General features: G+C 36.1%; 1 protein-coding gene across 4 annotated transcripts in view; it reads left to right on the forward strand.

The window, feature by feature from the left end:
- The window catches only part of LOC143255114 (uncharacterized), a 45715-nt gene that overhangs the window by 17926 nt on the left and 5379 nt on the right, over nt 1-22410 (forward strand). For 3 of the 4 annotated variants that reach the window (XM_076510280.1, XM_076510281.1, XM_076510283.1), the window contains exons 11-18: nt 673-831; nt 1407-1514; nt 3247-3386; nt 5477-5595; nt 6772-6894; nt 8659-8802; nt 16455-16673; nt 22171-22308. In XM_076510280.1, the coding sequence (XP_076366395.1) occupies nt 673-831; nt 1407-1514; nt 3247-3386; nt 5477-5595; nt 6772-6894; nt 8659-8802; nt 16455-16673; nt 22171-22308 (1150 nt within the window). Of the gene's footprint in view, nt 1-672; nt 832-1406; nt 1515-3246; nt 3387-5476; nt 5596-6771; nt 6895-8658; nt 8803-16454; nt 16690-22170; nt 22309-22410 lie in introns of those variants that run through there. The other variant, XM_076510284.1, reaches the window with a different exon arrangement.

Genomic DNA, 22410 nt, shown 5'->3' on the forward strand with positions numbered 1-22410 from the left:
TCTTTTTAGTACATACCACACATATGTTATCAGTAGTTTTGTTAGGAAGTGATTACAGTTAGTAAAATTACATCTTTCGTTCATTATGATCAAAATTAGTAGAGATACAAATGCATAATAAAAAGTAGTAGAAGTTGTTAAAATGTTATAGAAATTTAGTACAAAAAGTAGTAGAAGTTGTTAAAATGTTATAGAAATTTAGTACAAATGTAGTAGAAGTTGTTAAATGTTATAAAAATGTAGTACAAAAAGTAGTAGAAGTTGTTAAAATGTTATAAAAATGCAGTACAAAAATAGTAGAAGTTGTTAAAATGTTATAGAAATGTAGTACAAAAAGTAGTAGAAGTTGTTAAAATGTTATAAAAATGTAGTACAAAAATAGTAGAAGTTGTTAAAATGTTATAAATATGTAGTACAAAAAGTAGTAGAAGTTGTTAAAATGTTATAGAAATGTAGTACAAAAAGTAGTAGAAGTTGTTAAAATGTTATAAAAAATGTAGTACAAAAATAGTAGAAGTTGTTAAAATGTTATAAATATGTAGTACAAAAAGTAGTAGAAGTTATGAAATTGCTATACAAATGTACTACAAAAAGAAGTATAACAATTTCATAACTTCTGCTTCTTTTTGTAGTACATTTGTATAAGTTATGAAATTGTTATAATGTTTTCAGAATAAAAGAAGATTATGAAAAAAGAATTAGAGAATTACAGACTTCAGTCAGTGAACTAGAAAGAGAGAAGTCTGAGTTAATTATCTCACAGAAGCAGAAACTAGAAAACCTTGAACAGGATCGAAAAGAAGAGGTGGAGAGACTGAAAAACATTCACAGGTACTGAGTAGCTGTAAGAGATATAATGTCTATTCGAGCCTATAAAACAGTTAAGCAATATACAAGTATTGTCAATATCACCTTTCACATGCTGTTTACAAGTAGGTCTTTTCTTGGTTTTGAAAATGATTGAAATATCTTTATGCTAATTCATAAAATCTAATGACTTCAGTTATCCATTTAATTTCATGTTAGTACACTAAGAAGCAATTTATTTTTTTAAGTTATAAAAATCTGTAGGCTTCAAAAAGTTCATAAAAAACATAAACACCAGTATTTATTAAAGTTTCATTGTATTGTCAGATTAACTTGTTATTTTATAAAGTTATGACTGATGTTTTATGCTTTGGTTTGTAATTTAAAAATGTTTATTATATGTTATTATTAAAGACCCTGGTAATCAGTATAAGTATTTTATCATAAAACCCTATGACAATTTATATTTTAGATCTAAATCTGTATTATTATCAAGAAAGATTTTATATTTCATTAACTAACACAATCAAATTAGTAATCTGGTTTTACACATAGTATGTACAAAAAAAAAAGGAATATATTTCTTTTATTTCTTTTAGCTCTACAGTTGCATCACTGAAGAAAGATCACGAGGAAGCACTCTCACGCCTGCAGAGGCTAAAGAATCAAGAAATAGAAGCAATAACAAGTACCCAGGACTATAATAGGTACTAATACTACTGGTAGGATCCTTGTACCCTAGACTATAACAGATACTTAGTACTTCTGGTAGGATCTTTGTACCCAGGACTAGAATAGGTACTAATACTACTGGTAGGATCCCTGTACCCAGGACTGTAACAGGTATGTAATACTGCTTGTAGGATCCTTGCACCCAGAAGTGTAACAGGTGTGTAATACTACTGGTAGGATTGTTTTAAAGAGGCATTCTTTATGTTTACAAAACTTGAAATAATTTTGTCACCTCTCCAGAAACTTGTGAGATTATTTTATGTAGAATAATGTAGACAACTTTACATAAACAAATGTGTTGAAAAAAGTAACAGCTAAAGGGCTAATGAACAAGAAATAAGTGTTGTAAAAACTAACAGCTAAAGGGCTTATGAACAAGAAATAAGTGTGTTGTAAAAACTAACAGTTGAGGTAAAGTATTTGTAAACAAGAAATAACTGTTATAAAAACTAACAGTATTTGCAAACAAGAAATAAGTGTGTTGTGGAAAATAACAATTAAGGTGAAGTATTTGTAAACAAGAAATAACTGTTGTAAAAACTAACAGTACTTGTAAATATGAAATAAATGTGTTGTAAAAACTAACAGTATTTGTAAACATGAAATAAGTGTGTTGTAAAAAACTAACAGTATTTGTAAACATGAAATTTGCTTGCTTGTTTGTTTGGAATTTCGCACAAAGCTACTCGAGGGCTATCTGTGCTAGCCGTCCCTAATTTAGCAGTGTAAGACTAGAGGGAAGGCAGCTAGTCATCACCACCCACTGCCAACTCTTGGGCTACTTTTTTACCAACGAATAGTGGGATTGACCATAACATTATAACGCCCCCACGCCTGGGAGGGCGAGCATGATTACGCCGACTGGTGCGAACCCGCGACCCTCAGATTACGAAGCGCACGCCTTAACGCGCTAGGCCATGCCAGGCTCCTAAACATGAAATAAGTGTGTTGTAAAAACTAAATATTTGTAAACATGAAATAAGTGTGTTGTAAAAATTAACAGTATTTGTAAACATGAAATAAGTGTGTTGCAAAAACTAACAGTATTTGTAAACATGAAATAAGTGTGTTGTAAAAAACTAACAGTATTTGTAAACATGAAATAAGTGTGTTGTAAAAAACTAACAGTATTTGTAAACATGAAATAAGTGTGTTGTAAAAACTAAATATTTGTAAACATGAAATAAGTGTGTTGTAAAAAACTAACAGTATTTGTAAACATGAAATAAGTGTGTTGTAAAAACTAACAGTATTTGTAAACATGAAATAAGTGTGTTGTAAAAACTAACAGTATTTGTAAACATGAAATAAGTGTGTTGTAAAAACTAAATATTTGTAAACATGAAATGAGTGTGTTGTAAAAATTAACAGCATTTGTAAACATGAAATGAGTGTGTTGCAAAAACTAACAGCATTTGTAAACATGAAATAAGTGTGTTGCAAAAACTAACAGTATTTGTAAACAAGAGATAAGTGTGTTGTAAAAACTAGCAGTTGAAGTAAAGTATTTGTAAATAAGAAAACAATTCAGTAATTATGTAGAAGTAGTGTTCATACAGTTAGAACAGTTATCTATACAAAAGAAGTTATACAGTTTGCACAGTAAATACAAAAATAATCTTTAACCAGTACTAAAAAAACTGACCTACATACTGGTTGTCACTATATTGTGGTGTAATGAATGTGTTGACAAAATACTCTTTGTAGGTCATTGCAAGCCCTTATGGACCAGTTACAGGCAAGAACACTTGAACTTAGTAGCTTGCATGCCAAAGTAGATAGTAAACACCAACAGACACTTGAAGAGAGAGAAGAATTACTTCAAAGAAAAGATAAAGAACTGCAGGGTTAGGTTTAACTTTTAAGAAGTTTAATATTTAGTTTTATTTTGGTTATATATTGGTGATTGTTTAGTCAAGAACTGAAAATGTGTAGTGTATTTTCTTTTTAAAAGTTTAATATGAAATTAATCATGTTATATTTCTTCAAGATATTTACATAATATAAAAAGTAAACTGTTGAACTTTAAATGAAAATGTTTAGAATGTTAAATTTGAAGATGGCACGCTACATAAAAATGTTTCAACTTTTTATATATATGTGGTTGACTGATGCAACTGACCTCATAACCACTAAATGATAAAACCTTATAACCTTGGTGATTTGAAAAGGTGCACTTTTTGTTTTCAGGGGAAAACTTGGAATGTTGGTGTAGTCAAATGAGTGTTATATTATGGGAGTTGAGTTACATTGTGAAGGTCATCTGGTTTTTTAAGAAATACTTAATATATTTTTCCATGTACTGTTGTGTGTTTTATTCATAACACAGTGTGAACAGTGATGAGAGTGTTATGTGAAAAGGTGTTAGGAATATTTTGCTTTAGAAATGGTTAAAAAAAGAAATAAATATAACTGTACTTAAGTGTTCACGTGAAATAAAGGTGACACCTCAAGACTGATTAAAAAAGAGATATTAACTAATTGATTTATTCAAACAGGCAGGGAAATTTATTTTATATAAATAATAAATTTTAGAAAAATTAGAGTTCACTATACATGAAAGAAATGATCAAAGAATAAAAGTTAATTTTCCTACAGAGGTGAAACCAGTGATCAGAGATCACTGATTCCAGGTTCGAGACTGATTTCACAAAATGGAATCAATTTGTATCTTAGAATCGCCACACGAATATAAGATGCTTATTCTTTCTTTCTCTCTAGAATGTAATAGGAAAGTATGTTTTTAATCTTAAGTAACTTGAGATTTATAACAGTTTATATCTTTCGATTTTAATGCGCTTTGAATCTTGCCTAATTGTACAATGAAAGTTGTAAATCACTTGGTGAACATATAAATCAAGTTACTGTATTAAATGAGGTAATGCACAAGCTACTCTTACAGTACACTTTGTGGAAAGTTGTTATGATTTCTAATCATGTAACCTAATAAGTTCTTATTTCTCATTTTGTTTCTTTATAACAATAAATAAAAATATACATGATAAACAAGAAATATAGAACTTATTTTTGATCTTGTTTTACTGCCATCTGCTGGCAAAAATGTTTAAGCTTAGTTTTTTTTAAAAATAAATATAATTTTTATTTACTTAGATAATACACCCAAGAATGTACAATAATGACCCATGCAAAGCAATCTGTTCATAACTATTATAGTTTAATTGGCTTTCTAACTATGGCATGGAATCTATTAAATAGTTCCCTAATTGAAACACTGTGAAAGAACATTCAAACTGAAAATTAAATAGACACGACTTGCCTATACTAAAAACAACATGTGCCATTTGATAATTAAAAAACATTGTTTTTCTATAGACTATAAAGGATGTAGAATATTAGGGATATTTAATGACAAATTGTGTCAGAGAGAGAGACAATGTGACAGTGTGTCAAGAAAGCCTGACTTTTTAATGTATGTCTCTGTAAACAAAAAAATATTGAAAGCTATAAAAATCAGACTTTGCCTTATTAATATATATATTATAATTAGTAATTTATGTTAAACTGTGTTTCTGAGATGGGTGGTAACTAAATCAAAGAATGGGCAAGAAGAAATGTCACAATTCTTAAAGAAGGAGAGATTGAAGAGTTTCAAATATTTCCCTTTAAAATTAATAAATCAAGTCTTGTATAGTATTAAAATTTGATTGATTGTGTATTGATGACAACTTTATTTGTATAGACTGATAATAAAGTATTTTACATTTTGAATACAACTCTAAAAAGTGGAGATGTGAACTTTAACGTACCTACAGCAAGACGCTTAATATCACGTTTGAATCACACTTATAATGTTTATTTTTGATCCAAACAATTCTGATTGACTAAGACACTAGTGTTACATAAATTTTATATGGTACTTCTAGATCAAAAGTTCACAACCAAAGATTGTCTATTAATAAATTAATCAATCTTTTAGCTTTGGAACTGAGACTGCAGCATCAGCAGGAAGAAGCTGAACAGGAACGGGGCAGACTGCAGGTACTAATTCTCCGATTAGAGTCTCGACTTCAGCAACAAACAAAGGAAGGAGAAGAGGTAGTTGTGTAATAATGTATTTCTAACCAAATAAAAATATCTAGTTATATAATTAACATTTCATTAAGTTAGTCATTAGTTTGTTTTTATTACTCGACTGAAATGTTATACAAATAAAAATATTCAGTTACACAATTAACATTTCTTTAAGTTAGTCATTAGTTTACCTTTGTTTTTATTACTGAATGAAATGTTATATAAATAACAAGTAAATAATTCTGATGAGAGATGTCTACTGAAAATGTTGATTGAATTGATCACGTGACACTTTGTAGATCATTACTTTCAAATTTAACTAAAATTAAATTTTGTGAATTAAATAGTCTTTCATAAATAGTTTAGAATAACTCTTTAGCCTGATATTGTAGAGTTATTTTGCATATAGTATGATTTTTTTAAGCCAGATGTAAGATAAAGGTTGCATACTCCAGTGTTTTGCCATGGGCTTATTCTTACTTGACCTTTTTCCTCTATCATGCTATCTGGATTGGTGTTATACTTTTTCTGAGTGGAGTATTTCTCACTCAATAAAATGTGTATTAAGCTCACTTGTCTGTATTCTGTTACCATAACCACTTGCTGTTCTGTTATTTACACATTATAACAGAAGCTCATATTGACAGTACAAACAATGAGGTGGATTGTAACACAAACATCCCCTTACCACTATTGACCAGTTGAAGTGGTGTCATCTCACCTTCACTGTACTGACTGGTTGCTGTTGTCAATCTCCCTTTGTTCTACTGACCAATTGAACTGATATCACCTTAACTTTATTGACTGGTTACTGGTGTTACTTCACTTTTGTTCAACTGACCCATTGAAACAATGTCACCTCAACTTTACTGTACTGATTGGTCACGTGTTACTCTATCTTTGCTCTATTGACCAGTTGAACTGATGTCACCTCAACTTTACTGTAGTGACTGGTCACTGGTGTTACTGTACCTTTGCTCTACTTACCAGTTGAACTGGTGTCACACCAACTATACTGTGTTCATGGGTAATTTGTTTCACTTTACTTTCACCATAATGTTAAGTTCATTGTAACTGTATTTACTGGTTAGACTGGTGTTACTTTTACTGTACTTGCTGGTCAGATTGTTTTCAGTATCTGCTGGATCAGTCACTGTCCATTACTAACTGACGTGCATTTCTTGTGGGTTTAACTAACAGGAGAGGTGGAAACTCCAGCAGGAACGAGTTAGACTGGAAGTTCATCAACGTGCCCTAGAGGATGAGAGAAAACTGATTGAAGAGGAGATTGAGCGAGAAAGAAAGCAACTGAACATATCCAAGGTACATTGTTGTATACATCCAAGGTAAAATGTTGTATACATCCAAGGTAAAATGTTGTATATATCCAAGGTAAAATGTTGTATACATTCAAGGTACATTGTTGTATACATCCAAGGTAAAATGTTGTATATATCCGAGGTACATTGTTGTATACATTCGAGGTACATTGTTGTATATATCCGAGGTACATTGTTGTATACATTCGAGGTACATTGTTGTATACATTCGAGGTACATTGTTGTATATATCCGAGGTACATTGTTGTATACATTCGAGGTACATTGTTGTATATATCGAGGTACATTGTTGTATATATCCAAGGTACAATGTTAACATGTCCATATTCCTGTCAAATGTTGTTATTATGGACAGTGTCTATGCTAAGATTACAGTATGTAGATTTTTGTGTTAACTGAAGTTCCATATATCAGAATGTATCACTTAATTTTCCCATTATTTTTTACGTATATTCATAATTATGATGTAATATATTTATATTAGTATGTTTTATTACTTCAGAAGTAAGGATTGTCAGCACAGGCAGCTTTCGAGTAGCTATGTGCAAAATTCCACAAATAAACAAAAATACAAACACAGGAAAGAAAGGAAAAGATGAAACACTTGCTTATTTGGGTTAACAGATCTCATGTTGTGATCAGCTGAAAATGGTAGACTTAACATGTATCAACCAAACCAGGTTAATGAGCTGAGTATGTCTCTAATATGTTACCAAAGTCTACACCAAAACATACACAAAAAGTCTAAACCAGTCATCTCTCACACCAAAATACACAAAAAGCTTACTTCATATCAGTTGACGAGAGTTGACATAGGTCAAAAATACATTTTCAGTTATGAGAATGTACATGGTGAAGTCCTAGTAATACAATGTCTGGTAAAAAGATGAAGTACAATAGAGTAGTAAGGACTGGATATTTAATCTCCATTGTAGTCCTTACTGATATAATTGTTATATGTGTGTGTAGCTAAGGACTAGGTATTTAATCTCCTTTGTAGTTCTTGTGGATATAATTACTATATGAGTGTGTAGCTAAGGACTAGGTATTTAACCTCCATTGTAGTCCTTACTGATATAATTGTTATATGAGTGTGTAGCTAAGGACTTGGTATTTAATCTCCATTGTAGTCTTTACTGATATAATTGTTATATAAGTGTGTAGCTAAGGTCTAGGTATTTAATCTCCATTTTAGTCCTTACTGATGTAATTGTTATACAAGTGTGTTGGTAAGAACTAGGTATTTAGTCTCTATTTTAGTCCTTATTGATATAATTGTTATATTTGAAGACTAAATATACAAGTTTCAAATCTGTCCTTAGATTGATAATGTAAGTGTCACATGCATGTGTGAATCTATCTTTTCAGTTAGCTCAAGAGTGCTAGTGTGGTTTTTAACTTTTTCAACATGGGCTTGGTGAATTTGACCAACCACATGACCACTTTGTACTTGTTCAAAGTCGTCATAGATTTAATACTTTTTTAATATAGTATGCGTACCTTCATGAAGTTTGGCAGTTTTAAAGTAAACATTACAAGTCTTTCACTTACAAAAAGATCATATTTTAGTGAGGTATTATTGAAATATGGATTATTCACTCTGATTTTGCACTATACTAGATGGTATAACACAGACAAAAAGTAGTTCAATAAATTTTGAATGTAAAACACTAAAACTGCATGACAAGCACAATAAATGATGCCTGGGCAGATAGGGTTAAATTAACTTTGGTGTTTTTCTTCCCAGGATGCATTGCTTCATGAACAAAAAGAAGTTTTTTCTCATCTAGCTAGAGAGAGAGAAAAGGTAATGAAAGAGAAAACTGAATGGGAATTTATACAGCAACACCGACAGGAGCAAAGTTCACAGAGTTCAATGAAAAATGTTCAGGTACAACATCTGTTATCTGTTGTATTTCATGTTTCCTTGTACTTCACATTCTGTAAAATGTTTAAAAAATCTGTAATTTTGATCTTTGTTTCAGGAAATTTCTGGCTATGCAAAACTTGCAATAGTTTATGATTTGGTAGAACAATGGTAAAGAACGTTTTAGGTCAGAATACAGTAATAACAGAAAAGTTTATCTCAGAATTACTGGTATGGGTATTAACACTTTTATTGATAAGGAGAGAATAACATTTCAACTTTCCTAGGTCATCTTCAGGTTAAGAAAGAGTTTGCAAGTGACCATTGCCAGATACGTCTTAGGGGCGAGAGTATAAACAGGTATGGGATTGTAGTGGGCATCACAAGTGGATGTTAGGTTATTAATTGAAGTGAGCATTACAAGTGGACGTTAGGTTATTAATTGTAGTGGACATCACAAGTGGATGTTAGGTTATTAATTGTAGTGAGCATCACAAGTGGATGTTAGGTTATTAATTTTAGTGGGTATCACAAGTGGATGTTAGGTTATTAATTAGTGTAGGTATAATGATGTTCCTTTATATTGATTTAATTTTGGTTTTAGTTGCTGTATAAGTAGGGTTTCTTTGATTTTGCATTTATTTCCCTACTTAATATCTGGGTGTTTTCTATGGTTATGTTGTGTTTATTTGATTTGCAGTATTCAAAAACGTGTGAAGGTGTTTTTTTGTGTTCTTTGAATCTAGTTTTCATTTTTCTGCTTGTTTCTCCAATATAGAAGTCGTGGCAGTTGTTGCATTGTATTTTACAAATTATGTTAATGTTGTGTTTATCAGTGTAGTTTTTACATAGTATGGACTTCAGTTTTGTACCTGGTTTTTGGAAAAAATTTGGTGTTTACTGGAATGTTGTGTTATAAGTTTTTCCAAATGTTGGTGGTTTCTTTGCTGATGTCAGGAACATGTAGTATGCAGCAGTATAAGGTTTTGTAGTTTGTTGTATCTTGGGGTTTGTTGTTGTTCTAGGTGTGTGCATATAATTTTTCCACAGTTTTTGAAAAAATTTGTTGATGTTGATGAAGTGTTGTTTTATTTTGTTGATTTCATCATTAATTTTATCAGGTTAACATAGTTTTGTGGCTGTGTTGATTTGGTTTCTTAATATGTTGAGTTTTTGTTTTGTTTCAAGTGCTGAGTCCCAGGGAATGTATAGTCCAGTATGGGTGATTTTTCTGTGGATTTTTGTTTTGAATTGTGTATCAGTTCTAGTGATCTTGAGGTTAAGAAATGCTATTTGTTTGTTTTGTTCCTGTTCACAGGTATACTTAATGTTGGGGTGTATCGAGTTAACATGATTAAAAAAACTAAGTGTGGGTTCTATTGTATCATCAACATACCTGCACCAGTATGGTGGTGGGTGTAAGGCTGAATTTATCACTTGTGATTCAATCTGTCTCATAAAAATGTTGGCTAGAACTGTTGACACGAGATTCCCCATACTTAGGCCATTTATTTATAGATGGTTTTGGTTATTGAAAAAAAAGTTAGTTTTAGTGGTAGTGAATTCTATAATGGTTACTAATTGGTTGCTGGGAATGTGTATCAGTGGGTTGGGGTCTTGGATATGAAGTTCTAAAGCTATCTTGCAGGCTTCAGTTGTGGGGACTTCTGTGAAGAGGGAGATTATATCAAAACACCCAGATACTAAGTAGGGAAACAAATATAAACAACCCCTTGGTGTGGATTACTGTACGTGGTGAGGGGACCTCCCAGGGAAGGTTCTGTTCTTTCAGTTTACCTCCTTTGGGATCTAAACATCCACCCATGTGTTTGCCGTGTGTGGCAACCTCTGAAGGGGAGGAGAGGATCCTGGTGGTTGAGGGGTCCAACCCTAACACACCATGTTGGCCTTGAAATTCTGTAGACGGGCAGCCTTGGGGTGGCCCCTCCTTGGGTCAGTTGGCTGGTTCACTCAGGCTAGGGTCAACCAAGTATCAGTGTTGGATGTTGTGGACATTATTTCTGATGCTGGTGTTTGGGTATAGTGCTCACGAAACCCTGACGTTTCACATCTCAACACAATGAACTTCTCTTTCATTCAAAGGCAATTGGGGATACACCTATTTAGGTCACCCCTCATGCTACTTTGAACTCATCATGAGGAGTTATTGTTGAGAGGGATTTGAAGAACATCACAGAGTCAAAGATTCTCACTGGTTTTTCCACCCAAGGAGTTCCTGCAGTGATCCATATATCCACTCGCAAAGATGGAATTATGGTGCTGACCAATGTCCTCATTCGTACATTTACGTCATCACGTCCTCCTACCACTATCAAGGCAGGTTAGCTTAATTGCAGAGTACGGCCATACATTCCAAAACCTCTCTGATGTGCCAACTTCAGGTGATTAATGCTGCTGTTTGAACTACCCGTTAGTAATCCTGGCGAGTTATTATTAAAATTTTGTCACACGTCTTTTAACATTTTTATTACTTTACTTTTTGAAAATAGCCTTAATGACACATAACTCGGAACCAGGACTGGAAAGACCAACTCAGGTGACTGACCTTGGTTCTTGTACTTGCCTGTTAGTCTTCCTGGTGGGTTATGGTAATTACCATTATGCTACAGAAAGTCCTTTACAACTTCTCTTACTGTAGTTTCTCTCTTAATGTTGTACTACTAGATGTCAACATTGATTTTATGCTATTTATGTTTTTAAACTGTTTTATTTTACCTTCATTTCCTTTTATGAATTTTACAACAATTCACTTTACTTTTACAATTTTACCGGATGTTTGGCACAGATAGCCTAGCTGCTTTGTGCCATAAAACACTAAATCAACAAACCAACTCTCCGATGTTCTCAGTGTCAGCGGTTCGGTTACTCAAAGACGTTATGTCATGGTTCCTTGAGATGTGCTTGTTGCAGTGGCAAGGACCATGATGCCTACAAGTGTGAAACGGACCCTCATTGTATCAATTGCAATGGCTCTCACCCATTCTACTTTCGTCCTTACCCTAAATGGTTGGAAGAAAAAGAGGTGCAGTGTTTGAAAATGATTCATAACATTACCTCTCCTGAGGCTCGAAAATTGCTGTCCACCACCTCATCTCGGATGTATGCTGCTGCACTTCATTCCACAACTACAGTAGGAGTGCAGACAGATCTCTCTGTGCCTCCTAAAGAATCATTCTCAAAACAAATGAAAAGTCTTTTGACCTCCATGGCTAAACAAGTTGATGAATCAACTTCAATGCCTATTTCTGTCCCTTTTTTACATCTCGCCAAACCCCAAGATCCACATCCTTTGGTTCCAGGTACAGGCATTTCCTCGGATACATCTTCTTCTCCCACCACAAGATGCAAAACAATCATTTGTTTACATCCTCAGTCTCTGGAATCCCCATCCAACAGCAAAGACCTGCCCAACGACCCAGGGCAGAATTCATGGAGGTCGATTGATCTCCCTCAAATAAGGACAGTAAGGAAAAAAGATGTGGTCGTAAACAGAAGGGTTCTCCACCCAATTCGCCTACACGTAAATAAAAATGGTCACCCTGATACAATGTAACTGTCAAGGTTTACGCTCTAATCTGGATGACATCAAAACACTGATTGCTTCCAACCATCCTGTTTGTCTTTCCTTACAGAAAACATTTTGGAAACCTGCCGATACAGTCACCTTTCGGCGGTTTTCTTTATACATAAATGACAGGCTGTGTGATGGACGAGTGCATGGAGGGGTGGTACTGTTGGTTGATCAGCATGTGCCTGCCCTATCTTTGCCAGTCAACACACCTTTGGAGGCCATAGCCATCTGTGTTTCCTTGGGTCATACCATCACTGTTTGTTCTCTCTACCTGTCACCTGGAGAGACATGATCAACCAGACCTTGATGCTCTCATTGAACAGTTGCTGTCTCCCCATTTAATCCTGGGGGACTTCAATGGACATCATCCCCTCTGGGGAAGTGCTGATATTGATAGGAGGTGTCACTCTGTAGAATGTATGCTCTCTGTTCACAACCTTTCTCTTTTCAATACTGGTTCTTCTACTTATTTTCATGCACTTAGTCAGTCCTTTTCTGCTATTGATCTCTCCATTTACTCCCCTTCACTATTCTCCCACTTTTCATGGAGGGTGGACAATAATCCATGAGGCAGTGATCATTTACCTATAATCTTGAGAAAGTGGCTATGGTTGATGCAGCCCAACCTGAGTGCCCCGGTGGAAGCTGGATCAGGCAAACTGGCCCTCTTTCACTGCTCTTGCAGAACTTGATCCTGCCATCATCTGTAAGTCATCAATAGACGACCTTGTGGCAGCAGTAACTGACTGTATTATACAACCAGCAAACAATGTATTCCTAAAACCTCGACACGTTTTCCAATGTATCCTTCTCCATTGTGGAATCCTGCCTGCCACATGGCACAGAAGCCTCAAAAACAAGCCTGGAATACTTTCCGTAGATTTCCCATACTCTCGAATCGCATCACTTTCCGGCAATCCCGTGCACATGCTCAATGGGTAAGACGTCAAAGCCAGAAAAGGAATCTTGGATTAAGTTTATAGCCAGCATATCTTCTACCACCAGTTCCAAAGTAATATGAGACAAGATTCGAAAGGTCAGTGGGCAATATCACTCTGTCCTCCTCTCAATCTTGCTCTCTTAATGGCCAGGAAGTAGCTGATACCTGGAGCATTGCTGATACTCTGGGTGAAAACTTTTACCAGGTATCTAGCATTTCTGCTTCTTCCTCCACCTTCTTAGCCATCAAGACTTGGGTAGAGCAATCACCTGTTTTCCTTCGAGCTGATTGTTTCTGTGACTATAATTGTCCCTTTACACTGATGGAACTTAAACTGATCCTTCATTGATCTGGCAGTACATCGGTTGGACCTGATGACATACATGATATGCTGTGCCATCTATCTCCTGCTTCTCTTGCTATTCTTCTGATTGTTTTTAACTGGATCTGGCAGGAGAATGTTTTTCCTGATGTCTGGTGCCAGGCTATTGTCCTACATTTTTCCAAGCTTGGGAAGGATCCCAAGATTCCTTCAAATTATCATCCAATTGCTTTGATGAACTGTCTCTGTAAGATCTTAGAGAGGATGGTTAATGCTAGTCTTTTTTGGTTCCTCGAATCCAACAACCTCCTTTCACCTACCCAGTGTGGGTTCCGATGACAGCTTTCCACCATGGACCACCTGATTTGACTTGAAATGTCAATCAGAGAAGCCATTTTCAAACAATATCTTGTATCAATATTATTTGACATTGAGAAGGGTTATGATACAACATGGAGGTATGGCATTTTGTGAGACCTCCATATGTATGGGTTATGTGACTATTTGCCTGTTTTTGTTAAAAATGTTTTGAGGGACAGGAGATTCTGAGTTTGTGTGGGTTTTACACTTTCATGCTCTTTTGTACAGGAACTTTGAGTCCCTCAAGGCTGTGTTCTGAGTGTCACACTTTTCAGTATAAAAAATTAATGCCTTCACTGAACGACTTCTCACTATTGCATATGGGCTCTATGTCGACGACTTTCACATCTCATGTCAGTTGTAGAACATGAGGTATATTTGAGCTGCAGCTACAGATTGCTCTCAATTGTTTACTGAAGTGGACCGCAGCAAATGGGTTTAACTTCTCTCTCTCTAAAACCGTTTGCATGCACTTTTGCCACCAACGAGGTATTCACCCTGATCCTGAACTCTGTATCGATGAAGTTTTGCTGCCTGTGGTCCCTGAGACTACATTCTTGGGGCTTATTTTTAACGTAAGCTGACCTTTATACCACACATCAAGCAGCTATGGGGGAAATGCACAAGAGCACTGAACATCCTCCATGTTCTCTCTTCCACCACTTGGGGAGCAGATCAGTGTTCTATGCTAAAGATATATCGTGCTCTTATTTGATCGAAACTCGACTATGGATCACTGGTCTATGGCTCTGCCAGACCATCGGCCTTAAAGATGCTAGACCCTATTCATCATAAAAGACTTCAGCTCTGCACTGGGGCTTTCTGCACTTCCCCAGTTCAGAGCTTATACATAGAGTCTCATGAATCTTTTTTGCACCTTGCCATTTGCAACTGTCTCTACTATATGCTTCAAAACGTTGTTCCTTACCAATGCATCCCACATGGGGTGTATTTTCATTTCTTGGTGGGCCATTCTTTTTGAAAACAGATGGTTTGCTATTGCTCCTTTTGGCCTTTGTATCCAGGTGCAGTTGTATGAATTGAGCCTGCCCTTGGATAACATTGCTGTATCCACTGGTCAGCCCATCCCACCAGAACTTCTTACAGTCTCCAAATGTGACCTATCTTTAAGTCATCTGAGAAAAATAGACACTCCTGATTGGAAATACTGTCTGCTATTTGCTGAACACCTTTCGAACCATCCTTCCATTCCTATTTATACAGATGGTTCAAAATCAGGTGACTGTGTGGGATCAGCCATGGTTTGTTGTGGCTCGGTGGTTACACGTAGAATCCCCTCTACAGCTTCTGTGTTCACTGCTCAACTGTATGCCATTTCTCTTGCCCTGGGTCATATAGAAGCTAAGCAGTACTCAAACTGCACTATTTATACTGACTTGCTTAGTTCTATACTGGCCCTGGAATTGCTTCACATTGGTTCACACCCTGTTCTCATTGATATTCAAAACTGACTGGCCCATTTCTCTTTAGCATCTACTTCTATCCAGTTTTTCTGGATACAGGGCCACATTGGTATTCATGGGAATGAGCTCGCTGACACTGCAGCTAAGCCTATCTGCTCTGGCACTATTACCACTGTGCCTGTCCAATACATGGACTGTGGTCCTGTAGTCAAGGCTCGGCTCCGTGCCAGCTGGCAATCGACTTGGAGTGAGCAATGCGAAAACAAGCTTTTCTAAATAAAACACTGTATTCGACTTTGGCCGTATTGTTTCCATAAGGATCGGCAAGAAGAAGTTCTGACTAGACTACACATTGGTCACGGTTTTTTAAGTCATTGTTTTATCTGGAACTGTTGCATCGGTGTGTAGTTTGTGTAACACTCAGATCACAATAAACCACATTTTATTTTCTTGTCATCATTATGATTCGCAACAATGGCACCATTTTAAACATGTTCTGTCCCAAGGTTTGTCCATAATGTTAGACAGTGTTATTGGTGATGGTGACACTGTCCACCTTGGTAATGTTTTTAGTTTTTTAAAGGCCATTAATCATTTTAATGCCATTTAAGTTTTTTAATTTACACTTTACATCTTTTGAGTGTGGATCCCTTTTAAAAATCACAGTTCATCTAGTTCAATTTGAAATTAGAAACTGACCGTAACATTAAGTAGCTCGAAACTAGGACTGGAAAGGCCAACTTCTGGTGATTGACGGTGGTTTTTGTACTTACCTGTTAGTTTTTCTGGCGAGTTATGATTATTACAGTCACACTACAAAAAGTCCTTTATAACTTGAATTACTGTAGTTTTTCTCTTAACATTGTAGACTAGATGTACACATTGGTATTTTGCTATTTATGTTTGTTTTAAACTTTGTTTTGTTTTACCTTAATTTCCTTTTATGAATTTTACTTAATATACTTTTAACTTTTATACTGGATGTTTGGCACAGATAGCCTAGCTTATCATAGCCTTTTCACCATTGATTATCTACAGGAAGAGGCTGAATTACAGGCTAAAAAACAGTCCCTGGAGAGCAGTAGGCACCGACTGCAGGTCGAGCAGGAGAGACTACAGCAGGTAGCACAGAAGATTAGAATTGAAGAAGAGACACTGGAGAGAGAAAAGTACCACATAGAGCTCGAGAAGAATAGGTTACACGAGTTAGGCCTACAAGTCAAAAGACAGTCTGAGGAGATTGAAGAAATGTGCATGGTAGTTAGTCCCTGATGTCAGTAATGTACTTAATGATTGTCAATATAGTTAGATAACACTGATACTCTTAATTTGTGGATTTATTAGATACCCAGTGAAGAAATATAAACAAATAACTGAAAGATGTGCAGCTGTGTCAGTGGTAAATGATCCACATAATTTGCAGACTGATAGTTCTTGTTGACATTTACTGTTTAGTTTACAGGTCTTTTGAAGTTAAACTATCATAAGGTTCTGGTGTTTAATTTTGGAACATCAGTTATAAACTGAGGGAGGTTTCACCACTGTAGAAGAATTGTACCTGATGTTGTTGGTAGATAGATGGGCTGTTTGCTGTGTTCACCAAGGAAACTTGAATACTAGATTTTAACCTTGTAAGCTTGTAAATTTACCACTTTTCCATTGATGGATCAGATAAATATAAGATTTGTTTTATCTTCTACATAATTTAAATACGGTACTTGTCTTCCCTCACAGGATTGGCTCTTTGCCTTCAGTGCTGACCTCTATATGAGACTTTTTTCTATGTGCTTCTCACAAGTCTTCTACTCCCTATCCTATAGGATTTGAAAGATTCCAACATGCCTTGTGTAAATTGTCATGCATCATTCCATAACAACTTGGACATTACATGATCATGTGTTGCATACAACTTCCTCTACACTAGTCTACCGAACATTTTGTGTGGCAGCACTTATGTTCAGACAGGCTTATTTCTTTGTTTAAAGCTTTGTGTTCAGTTTTATTTCTGTATGAATTGGTTGTTTGTTTTTACAAGTAATGTACTTTCATTCAACCTATTTCATTTGTGAATGTCAGTTAATTCTAGTCATCTTATTTTCTGCACATAAATTTGGTATAATTGTTTGTGCAGTGCATTTTGGGGTTAATATTACAACTTCAATGATTATAGCAGCAATCAGCATTTTCTCTTGGGCCTCAGTTTTGAGTGACCTCATGGGGGATTTATCTGCCTTATACATCAAGAGATTGAACATTCTCTCTGGGCATTTCCCAGGCTTTTCCAGAAAAGTCTGATCCTGTATAATTTGATGAGGATTTTGATCGTTTTTTCCCTCCACCAGATTTTTCCTTTTCTTCCATTTCTAACTTGAGGAATCATTTAGGCCTAACTGCAGTGTTATGGATTTTGTGTCTCAAGTTTTTTATCCCTTTCCCCTATTTTTTATGCACCTTCTTGATGTTAGAATAACACATAGGTTCAAGAAGTCTGGGGCCTGGCATGGCTAGGTTGTTAGTGTGCTCAACTTGCAATTAGAGGGTCCCAGGTTCGAATCTCCATTGCACCAAACATGATCGCTCTTTCAGCAGTGGGGGCTTTGTTATGGTCAATCCCACCATTTGTTGGTAAAAGAGTAGCCCAAGAGTTGGCAGCGAGTGGTGATGACTAACTGCCTTTCCTGTGTTGTGGTTGCCTGTACCTCACCTCCAGGCTCTTGCAGTTGATACCTTCAGCCAGGATTGGTCACACAAGAATCTTTATGTATACCCACTCATTAAGGTTTTCATTATGGAGAGCTAGTGCAGATAGACTTTGTGTTGCTTTGTGCAAAATTAAAAACGAAACAAAACAAAACAAGAAGTCTGAATGGAAATGAATAAAAAAAACCTACAATGTGAGTGCTTTCAAAAGATGGATCTTTTTCCTTAAGGAGCAACCTTATGCATCTTGTCTTTCCTTAATGCAAGATATTCTGGTTTATGTTTATCAATTTGCCTCACAATTACATGAGGGGATTGTCATACCACACCCTCTGCAAACTTCAGGTCAATTTGCACCTTCCTACCATCATGTTGACTATCCATTTTTAGGCCAGTAGTTCTTAGGTTCATTATTGCCTATTTGGAGGGTGGCTCCTGATTCATCTTTCAGACTTGCACGTGCTCAGTATTATGGCATGCATCTAACCCTTACCCATTTATTATGGTATCTTTCTTCCATACACCTTCAATCTGTGGTTTTTCACAGAAATCCATAGGAGTTTCTGGAGATATCTTTGCCCTCCTCTCATTCACTTTAGCCCCCATATCATCTGCTCTGGTGTTACATACATGGTTTCTTTGTTGTTGGAACCTTATAGGTTGTGATGCCATATTGGTTTGGATTCATTTACCCTCAACATATATGAGGGATTTATGTATGGCCCTATTTTTGAAGCCCTACATTTTTTATATTATCCCAGAAACTACAGTCTCAGGTGACGTTGATCCAACAACATTCCACCCTTACGAATATCATTGTTCATTTGTCTTTTTCAGAGTATCATTTATTTCCAGTTATTTTTTCTTCTCCTTTCCCTTACCAATCCCTTTTACTTGAGGTATTTCTCATTGTTTAGCTCAATGATGCACTTCCTGTAAGCACCAGTATTGGTCACTAAACTGTAGGTTCAGGTTCAGTGGGAGCTCAGCTGTTTGAGTTTCTTCATTGCTGGTATTTCTTTGTCAGTGATCAATCTTTGCTTTATATTCTGTAAGAAGGATTTGTTGTTCTGTTTCTTTCCCCACCTCCAAACTCTCCTTACCTCTATTTCCTTCTTTTCTCCTTGACATCCTTTGACCATCCAGTGCATGTTGGAAGCAGTGTGGGAATAACAGGCCATTGAACTTGTTCTCCATCCTTCCAAGGGTTTTTATTTCCACCTTTCAGTTGTCCCTAATAAAACTGGGGATTGGTAGCCTTCAACTGCTTCATTTTCCTGCTCCGTTTCATCACGGAATCTTCACTCATCTTGATATGAGTGTTTTCACCAATTTGTCCATCTTCTCAGGGCTCATTTTCAGGGATCTTTGCTGTTGGTGTGGTTGCCTGTATCTCACTTCCAGGCTCTGGTAGTTGATACTTTCAGCCAGGATTGGTCACACAAGAATTTTACCCACTCATTTGATTACTTCATTGTATTATTTCTATCATTCATTCCACTCCTTGTTGGATCTTCCCGATTGTACCTCATTGGCCAGTTCAGTACTGGTTTCCATGGTTACAACAACAGCTCCATTCCCATCCTGTCCATCTTCCACTTTCTCCCTACCTTCTTTGTCAACCTCAGTAACATATCTTACTTTCCCATCCTTCATGTCCTGTGTCTTGCCACCTGGCTTGTTATGGTCCTTAGTGAGAAGTTTTGGTTTCACACATCAATCTGCTTCCTTGTTAGCTGGTTCCATTCATCCATTTTCCATTGCATCAAATGAAAGTGGCAGATATTCTGTAGTTGATCTACCTTTAAGGGTTTTTCACTTATTAGCCTACCTTGGCTTGTTTGGGGGAATTTCTCACTTTAATTCCTGTCTCCTCTTTTGGGATATCAGGTGGCCTTATCCCATAATTTTTGTGTTTCACAAAGTTTTTATCTTCTACTGTCCTTTCCATGCTCATATGTTCCATCCAGATATGTTGCTTTCCCAGGCAACCTGCTGTTTCAGATTGGGATGTTAATGTGGTTTTCCATATCACTTGAACTACTTTCTTCATTTTCTGTTTCATCTTTCCCTTAACCCTTATTTCCTTTTCATTTAGCCCATGGATGTTGAAGGTTGGGTTTATTTGCCATTGACATTTCGCATAATCTTTATTACCCTACCTATCTTCACCTTTATCCAGATCATTCCTTTTTCCCTCAGCAGCTTGGGAGAGTTGTTTTTCCTTTTCCTCCTATTCTTTTCCATTTCCCATCTTTATCCTTAACTGGATCTGGATATGCTTCTGTATCTGGTAAGTACTCTTCATTATTATATTGCCTATACTGTCTCCTTCCAGAATACATATTCCAGACTCTTCTCCACCATGCCAATTATCCTCCCTTTATGATCTTTCACCTTCTACTTTTACCAGTTGGGTGGGCTTTATGGTTTGATTGACCTATTCCTCCTTGTCTTCTTCCTCCTGGACTTTGTTCCAGGTGTCTTCCCATCAGATCAGAGTCCTCACCTCTTCCCTTACTTCTTGTCTTCATTGGCCATTGGAGGACTTTTGCAATCCAACATGTGGGTTGCACTCAGTAGATTCCTCTTCTTCTATCTGCATCATATCTTGGTTTCCTCCTAACACCTGCAGCTGTTCTTCATATTTTCATGTGACTCTGACTGGAAGGTTTCTGTTCATACTTTCTTTTCTTTTCAGGTGCTTCTTCTATATTCATCATTAATTGAATCCTGCTCTGTGGCAAGTGGTGCCTGACCAGGTATTCTTTAATTTGATAGCCACACTGTACAGCATTGACAACTCCTGGTTCTCTTTGAATTAAAGATGGAGTGATCCTCATCCTACCCTTCTGAAGATGTTAGTACCCCTATGGCAGGTTTTGAATGTAGTTGACTTACTGAATATGGTTCAACATGCCCTTGTCACGTGTTGTGAAATTAAGTTACAGTATGTTTCTATGGTTGGGATTGCTTTGCTGACATATTCTCTCCTACTGGGATGTGCTTTCTTCATTTTCTGCTCTTATATCTTGCACATTCTACATTTAGGCAAGGCTCAGAAGTGGAGCAGTTTCCCTCTTCAGATCTGATTCTGTGATTTTCAGAGGTATCCTCTATATAGTTGTGGTATTCTAGCTACTCTTGTGAGAGGAGTTTAACTCTGTTTTGGAAGTTGCAATTTTCCTACACTGGAAGTGTATTTCCAATAGATACTTACCTCTTTTTACACTTCCCACACTTCCTCCCCACATTTCTCTGGTTCTGACACCTTCTGCTGAACTTCAAATGATAGTTTGTAAAGAAATGTAGAAGGAGTGAATCGTGTCTGTTGGTAAGGAGGTGGTGCAGTGATAGTTTGTAAAGGAGTGTAGAGGAAGTGACCCATGTCTGTTGGTGAGGAGGTGATGCACTGATAGTTTGTGAAGGAATGTAGAGGGAGTGACTCGTGTCTTTTGGTGAGGAGGTGACACACTGATAGTTTGTAAAGGAGTGTAGAGGGAGTGACCTGTATCTGTTGGTGAGGAGGTGATGTACAATGACTTGCAAGGAAGACATGTTGGAATCTTTCAATTCTAAAAGGGAGGTGCAGAAGGCTTGTGGCATGGGTACATTAAACATTTTCATATAGAGTGCAGCACTGAACAAGAATAGTTAATATTGGGAAAGTACCTGTCAGAAATACATTTTCAGCATAGAAAAATTCTAACTTTTGAATTTTGTCACTTTACTAGTGAAGAAGATTCATAGTTAGTATTGTATGTGATAATTTTGTAATTTAGAAGTTAGAAAGCTAAAATCATTATTTTCCCCTTCATACATTAGTTTCTTGTCTCTATCTTTGTAGTGACCACTTATAAAGTGGTACCACAGCAGATCAAAATACATTTAAACTTTCATGTAATTTTTTCTTGTGTTTATAATGTGTCAAGTGCCTAAAACTTTGTTTAACAGGATAAATAATTATTTGTTAAACATCATAACACACTACACACATAAGTATGCTTGATTGTTCAGTAGTTCTTAGGAGTAAGGAATAAAATTATTTTTCTAGTCTGCTATTCAAGCAAGAGAAGAAGGACAGCTGGCTTTAGAGAATGCTCAACGGCTCGAAGCAGAACAGAGGAGACACCATGAGCAGCTTCAAGCACAGCTACAGATGCTGCGAAGGAAAGAGCTCCAGATCACACAGGTAATCTAGGAGATTGTATGTTACAATTGAGGTGAAGTTGGTGAAATTCTGTTGTGAGCAAATGTGTCTTGTTTGTAGTAAATCCTGTAGATACCAGATGAG

This window comes from Tachypleus tridentatus, chromosome 7 (assembly GCF_004210375.1).
Source record: "Tachypleus tridentatus isolate NWPU-2018 chromosome 7, ASM421037v1, whole genome shotgun sequence".
NCBI lineage: Eukaryota > Metazoa > Arthropoda > Merostomata > Xiphosura > Limulidae > Tachypleus > Tachypleus tridentatus.